The sequence below is a fragment of the Clupea harengus genome, chromosome 11 (genome assembly GCF_900700415.2).
Source record: "Clupea harengus chromosome 11, Ch_v2.0.2, whole genome shotgun sequence".
NCBI classification, from domain to species: Eukaryota; Metazoa; Chordata; class Actinopteri; order Clupeiformes; family Clupeidae; genus Clupea; species Clupea harengus.
The window spans coordinates 20,031,458-20,038,957 of record NC_045162.1 but is presented as its reverse complement, the minus strand read 5'-3'; the positions used below and the strand labels follow the sequence as shown (position 1 = coordinate 20,038,957).

At 47.3% G+C, this 7,500-nt stretch overlaps 1 protein-coding gene across 1 annotated transcript in view; it reads left to right on the top strand.

Annotated features, from left to right (window-relative positions):
• Positions 1–7,500, top strand: part of LOC116222511 (neuroendocrine convertase 1-like) — a 57,849-nt gene that overhangs the window by 31,375 nt on the left and 18,974 nt on the right. The window contains exons 6-8 of the mRNA XM_031576917.2: positions 5,644–5,754; positions 6,067–6,160; positions 6,922–7,107. Of these exons, the coding sequence (XP_031432777.1) occupies positions 5,644–5,754; positions 6,067–6,160; positions 6,922–7,107 (391 nt within the window). The remainder of the gene's footprint in view (positions 1–5,643; positions 5,755–6,066; positions 6,161–6,921; positions 7,108–7,500) is intronic.

The window sequence follows — 7,500 nt, the reverse complement described above, 5'->3', positions numbered from 1 at the left end:
GTGCTTGCTTTTTTGTCATGGTTGATGTTGTTTTTTTTTTTTTTACAGTTATTTGTTAAACTGATCACATTCAGAGAGCCCAATCAAGTAGGCCAACTTTTCACCACACCCCCCCTAAAAAAAGAAACGAAAAACAAAACATAATCTCTCTGAGGCTGTGAAATAATACTCAACCTCCTAGAACAAAATCAAAGCCGCCAAGAGAGATAGAGGCGAGAGGGAAAGAGAGAGAGAAAAAGAAAGACAAAAAGAGAGATACAGAAAGAAAGAGAGAGAGGGAGAGAAAATAATACACTTTTCAGACACGGTAACACAAAGACTATCAACTGTGAAGATCTTTTATCTTTCTCCAGCGTGAACCTGCGGCTAATTTACAGACACAGACGGTGAGTGACAGCCACTCTAATGGAGAGTCATTTCCAGCCTCGTCCTCAGAGCCACAGAGGTGTGAGGCGTCAGTACAGTATATCACTGTCCGTGCCAAACCTGTCATTTCCACCCCCAGACGCTTTTTCATTAAGCTTTTTTTTCTTTTCTTTTTCTTTTTTTTCTGGTTAAATTCTGCGCTGTCTAATGTGCTTTGACATTTTGGGGATGTTTTTAGCACTACTTATGTTTCCACGGCGCTGTTTGAAGTCTGATGGCGATTTGTCAAACGCAGTGATCCGCTGTACTGACTGTCCAGAGGAGACTTGGTGGGTTTTAAGTGCGATTAGCCCTATAAAGTATATCCCCGATAGCCAAACACGAACAGATTTCTGAACCCTGTCTGAAAAGATAAATATTTGAGCTATGCTAAATTCATCCGTCGCCTTTTGCTTCGCGCCTTACGTTTAGGAATTAAACCAACAAAGGGAGACGTGCCAAAGCCTAGAAGGTCCCAGTGTGTGTTTTTAATTAAGACCTTGTCTTTAATGTTTTTAATTAGAATCTTGTCATAATTACTTAATTATCTCTAATTAGTGACGTTTTCAGAAACAACAACCTGCCTCTGCCTTGATATCCCAGTCTGGAGTGTTCCTAATGGTTTCAGGGTCTCCGTTTCTTTGGTCAGAGAAGATATTGATGCCACCACCTGTTAAATCTGGTTGTTGTATATTTGCTAAAGCACAGACACAACACAGATGCTTCTTTAGTCTGCAACATCAACCACTGAGCAACAACACGCATCCGATATGATACCATAGCCTTTGTATGCGACATACATATGTTTGACTTTACTGAATGGGATTAGATTGAATCGTGTAACGTAACAATATTTTTGCTGAGGGTGTAATAGAAAACACTGTTGACATTCACACTTCCATCATCAGCCACCCACACGCAGACACACACACTCACACAAACACACACACACACACAGACAAAATCACATACGCAGACAGAATCACATACACACAAACACACACACACACAGGCATGGCAAATAATCCTTGTATCTTTCACATTAGGAGGGATTTATGTTTTTAAGAACTTTAATGGTGTCTGTCACCTGTGTAGCTCTTTGATGCATTTTATCCCGAAGACTCCCAGCCTGTCAAGAACAACATCCTGCACTTACACACTCACACAAAAGAGTTTTAGGAACAAAGACCAGCTTTATTTTAAGTCATTAGCATGGTTATCACGTGGTCTTCAAAATGTTTTTTAATTATATGGGTTTTATATGGAACCTGAATCTGAGGGTCTTGTATGTTTAAAACCCCTAAGCTGTAGCCGTGTTGTTGGGTAGGGACCATTGGAGCCAACCTCCGTTGCTGCTACCTGCACTTTGCACAGATGTGGCGCGGGCTGGCGATGAAAAATGGGTTCAGCCTGTCACCACGGCGATGCGGAAGGGCCAGGGGCAGCCAATGGGACGACGGCCTGCTCGTGCATTCCTCTCCGCTTAATTAGGGGTTGTTGGTACCACAGAAGGTGTCACCGAGCCTTTTGAGTCAGGCGAACAGATGGTGTCCCTTTTTGAGGTCCCTGCCAATGCCCACTCTCTGCCGCTCCTGGGAAAATGACCTAACTCTCCGGCAGCCGCTTAGTGCGGCTTGAGTGCTTCTTTAGAGGGACCTCTATCACGGAATTAGCAGGACGTACCATTGCGAGCCGAGGAGGGGGTGGGGGGGAGAGGTGAGTCCACTCTGATCGTCTTCTTGAGGCGGGTTGTGTTTTTTTTTTGTGCCGGTTTGTCAGATGCACTGACGCCTCAGATGCATTTCGACCCCGCGGGCACTGAGTGCAGTCACCACCAGACTGTGGCGTGGAGTGTCCAGCCGCTCGGAGATGAAGAGCGAGAAGGTGGACGTCTCCCGCCTGAAACAGATGGCGTGGAGAGCAACTCCGAATGCAGGCCCCGGGAGGTCACGGGGGGACAAAAAGTGAAAGGGTCCCCAGACAGTTACAAAAAAGGGCCCATGGAGAGGGAGAGTGGGAGAGAGGGGGAAGAGGAAGGAGGGAGAGAGAGGGAGAGTGGGAGAGAGGGGGGAAGAGGAGGGAGAGAGGGGGGAAGAGGAGGGAGAGAGAGGGGGAAGAGGAGGGGGAGCCACCCTATACGGAACAAAAAAGAAAAAGGGTTGTGGAAAGTGAGTGATTGAGTCTTTTTTTTTTACCTCTCTGCACTCTTTCTTCCCTCTCTCTCTCCCACCCCCCCCCCCCTCTCTCTCTCTCTCTAGTCAGGCGGAGCCATGAAAGGAAGGGCTCTGAGAATGCAGGGGGGAAGAGGGGGAGTGGGGGTAGTGGAGGATGCGGAGACAGATCTACCACGTGGGAAGGTGTGTGTGTGTGGGGGGGGTGCGCGGGGGTTGGTACGCTGCTGGCCTGTGTGCTGAGAACAGACTGTGGGGCGGCTGCCCCTCACCGCAAGGCTCACTCACTGCAGGCTCACTCAGACCTCAGGCCTCTCTGTCTCATCCTCCCTCTCTTTATATCTCACTCTCCTCTCTCTCTCTCTATCCATCTCTCTCTGAATTTGTTTTCGCTTTCTCTCTACTCTGTTTTGGTCAGTGTTGTTGCTGCTTCGGACCTTCTCAACTCCCCCACTCCCACCCCTCTCTCCCTCCCCTTCTCTCTCTCTCCCTCTCATCTCTCTCCTCTCTGCAGGAATTTGCTTGCTATGAAATGCATCTGCACTGTAAATGATGTCATGATGGGGCCCAGTCTCTTTGCTTCTGATCCCTTCTCTTTGCTGCTGGTCTCTGGTCTCTGCAGCTTGTCATTGGTCTCTGTAGCTAGTCTCTGGTCTCTATAGCTGGTCTCTGCAGCTGGTCTCCAGTTTCTGCCAGTCTCTACTTTCAGCTGTTGGTGTCTCCTCGTTGCTGCCCTCCACTCTCTGCTGCTGGTCTGCAGCTGCGCTCCACTCTCTGCAACAGGGCACTACTGCCAGTCTCTGCTCTTTGCTACTGTTCTGCTGCTAGTCTCTGGTGTCTGTTGCTTGTCTCTAGCATCAGTAGCTGACCCCCACTGTCAACTCTCTGCAGCCGGTCTCTGATATTGGCCTTCCTCAGTCCAGCTGTTTCATGGTGACGTATGGGATTGTTTTTCACTCCTGTTGTGACAGGGTTGAAGCCTTCTCTCCATCAGTCAGCGCTTCTGCTGTGACAGGGTTGAAGCCTCCTCTCCATCAGTCAGTGATGAGTTTTTCTATTAATTTGTTTTTCGTTTGTTTCCATGTGTCAAGACACATTCTTGAATGTTTTTCTGATTTTTAGACATAGGTTAAATGTATCTGAATTTAAATGTAATATATTCCCCTAAACCTTCTACACAAATGGTAAAAACAGATGAAAATAATAATAATAATAATAATTATATGAAATAATGACTTAAGTATCATTAACAAAAACTGCCGCTTCTATTTTAGTTTGTAGGTTTTTAAAGCGGGTTGTTTTCTTCTCACCCTTGTGTGAAAGTACTAACATGCTTCTCAATCATTTGTTTTTCACGCATACAGTAGAGGCACACCGTTTTTATGTAATTTGCTGACTGATCGTCAGCAAAAAACACTTTACACACTTGTCCGTAGGAAAAGCATCTGTGTGTGCCACAGACACACCGCACACACACAGTGTGACAGTGAGGAGGAGAGGAGCTTGTTGTTGCTGTGCAACCCTATCAGGATGGGACACATAACACACTATTGTCATCATCTGCAAAGCGAGCGGGGACCGATTGTTTTATTCAGTGTCCTACACACATACACACACACACACACACACACATACACCCTCCATCAGATAGCCATGCAGATTTACTGCCGTGGAGCGGAGGGCCAACTGTATCGATCTGGTGGAGCTGTGGCTTTAATGGCCCAGCGAGCTGCCTTTGCGAGATGGCTGTGAGAGCCGGGCTATATTTAATCACTAACGGGATGGAGGTGACAAGGTCTGCTCTCTAACGCTCGCGGTTTTATTACGAGGCGCTCCACAATGCACTGTAAAACTCTATGTCCCTGTCGGGGAGAGTGGGCTGGGGGCTGGGGGGATGGGGGGCTTGGGCGGGGGGCGGGGTGGGGGGAATGATCGAAGCCAAAAACAACATTGTCCCAATAAAATTGTCCTCTGCCCTTGCCCTGACCGTTCGCTTGGAGACGGATGAGGAAGAGGGCAGGGAGCTGAGGAGAGGAAAGGAGAGGAGATCAGGAGCGCTGTTCTCTGCCCAGCGCATTTCTTTTGTGGGACTTACGCAGTGTATTTTGTGCACTGCATGTGTTTGAAAATGATCTCCCCACTCCACTCCACCCCCCCACCCCCGCTTCACTCTACCCCCCCACCCCCCTCACCGTTCTAAATGAATGAACTCATTAGTGTTGATTACTAACAGTCTTTGGTTATTGTATCGGCCTTGCTCCAGCGACGAGTAGGAGCGGTTGTTAAGGCCGTATCCCAGCGGTTCCTCCATAGGCGGTGGGGTGAGGTGTTATGAAAGCAGGGCCTCTCAGACAGCGGAGAGCCAGGCACAGTGTTTGCCTTTCCACGCAGCGCTTTACTTAAGAGTGAATAATGGGACTTGATTACAGTCTATGAGACGGCACATTGCTTAAAATCAATTCTGCCAGCAATTACAGCGAGCGTGCAACACCACCCCCCTTTCTGCCTGCTATAATAGGAGGTGATTGTGTCAGAGGACAACACTGTCCCTGCAAATGACTTGTTGCCTCTTCATATAGAGCCATTAGTGTGGCCACTGAATCACACCCTATGTGGCACACACACACACACACACACATACACACACATGCACAAACACACACACCTACACTTACACCTACATTAGTAGTCTGCAGACAGTTGCCTGGTTAAGGTGATTATTAACAGTGCACCCACATAAGCACAGAACTAGGTATGAATATGCCCCGACAGATGTACCAAAGTTTTGGTGCTTAGACCCAATCTGTTCTAAATCTCTCCCCCTTCCTCCTTCTCTCTCTCCCCTTCTGTCTCTGTCCTTCTGATATATTTATGGGTGTTTGAAGGTGTTAGTAATGGTGTTGTATCTCTCTGTCTCTTGCTGCCTCTCTCTCACTTCAAGTATAATTTTAAACACTTAAATGTTGGCCTGATGGTTACATTTCTCTTTCTTTCTCTTCTTCCCAAACGTATCCTCTCCCCCACCTCTCTCTCTCTCCCTCGCTCCCTTACCCTCTCTCTTTCTCAGGTATGGTTTTGGACTCTTGGATGCCGGTCTGATGGTACAGCAGGCTCTTCAATTCCAGTCTGTCTCTCCGCAGAGGCAGTGCTCCTATGATATGACCCTTGACCCTGTCAGGTACGGTCAGGAAGAACTTAGAAAAGTGTATCAGAATATCAGACTTTCCATGGCCTGTAGTGTTTATTGTGCGTAATATTGATTGCTGTGAAGACTGAGTTTATCCTGAAGGGATAGGGATAGTTTGTTCTCTTAGACCTGATTGGTTGGAGATGGTAGAGGGGTTGGAGTTTGTTCTTTTCCCTGATTGGTTGGAGATAATTAGTCATTCTAAACTTGACTGACTTTGGGACTACTGGATTGGCTAGGGTTAGAGCATCTGATTGGTTGGAGAAGTTTGAATGTGTGAATGTGTGAATGTCCCTCTCCCAGACTTCTGCTTTCAGGGGGAGAGGTGAGCGTTATTATCCAATCGGAGGCCTGCAGCGGGGAAGCCAATGAGATCAACACTCTGGAACATGTACAGGTACACCCCCCCCCCCACACACACACACACACACACACACACGTTCTACACGCAGACAGGTTCATCTTTCCCATCTCACACAGGTATGCACATACTCTTCAGTCCATTCTAAAAACACATACACAGGTTTCACACGATTTCTCCCCACAATGACGTAACTGCCATCTGTGAAGTTATTAAAGTGCAAACGTAAAGTGCACATGCAGAGTGTGCAGAAATCTCACACCCACGAGATGAGCTGTCTCTCCTACCCAGTGACAGAGCACAGTCACTAACATCTATGTGATATGTGATAATACAGGTGTGAGAAACCAACACACCAAAAATACCCCCAATTATGGACAGCATTGAATACAGTTGAAATGGAAATATAGTTGAATATAAGCAATAGTAGTGCCTGTGGCAGTGATAAATCAGCACTCACCCCGTGACTACATGTCCCATGAGCGCCTGGTCCTCAAAGGAATAAGGTCTGTCAGTGTCTGTTGACCACGGCGAGAAAAGCACAGAAATGAATGACTGATGTTTGCCATTTATATGCCAACACTCCAGCTAACAGCGTGTTATCGCACGTCTAACACAAACACTCTGAAATGTGTGTACAAATGGCTCCCACCCAAGGACCATGAATTTAAAAGCTTAAAAGCTGTGTGTGATGTAAGCGTATTTCCTGTAAAATAACCTAAATAAATCAGAGCATTGATGCTATGCCATTCTTTTTCCCCATTGGGTGTTTTTGTTGCTGGACTCCGCCCCCTTAGGTAACAGTGAGCATCAGCAGTGTTTGCCGTGGCGACCTGTCCATTGAGATGACGTCTCCGTCCAGCACGCGCTCCCTCCTGCTGGGCAGTCGCCATGAGGATGCCTCGGAGGCAGGCCTGGGGAACTGGACCCTGATGAGCGTGCAGTTCTGGGGAGAGGCGGCCCAAGGAGTCTGGACCCTGAAGGTCCAATGACACTTCCACCACTCATCCCTCCTTTTCTGTCCACCTTGCACTCTTTCTGTGTGTGTGTGTGTGTGTGTGTGTGTGTGTGTGTGTGTGTGTGTGTGTGTGTGTGTGTGTGCATGTGCGTGCAAGAGTTCTCTTCCTGTCCACCTTTCACTCTGTCACTCTCCCTCTCTTTCTTTTACACTCTCTCTATCTTTCTATTACTGGGCAGGTTGAATAGAGGACTTGAAGGTGAACAAAGACCCAAATACACACACACACACACACCACACACACACACACACTGGAGTTGTTATTTCCTTAGCTTGTATTTTCGTTTCATTATTCCATCCAGATCACACATGTTTAAGTTTGAACTTGGATCAAAAAGCTTTGATTCAATTAATTTTT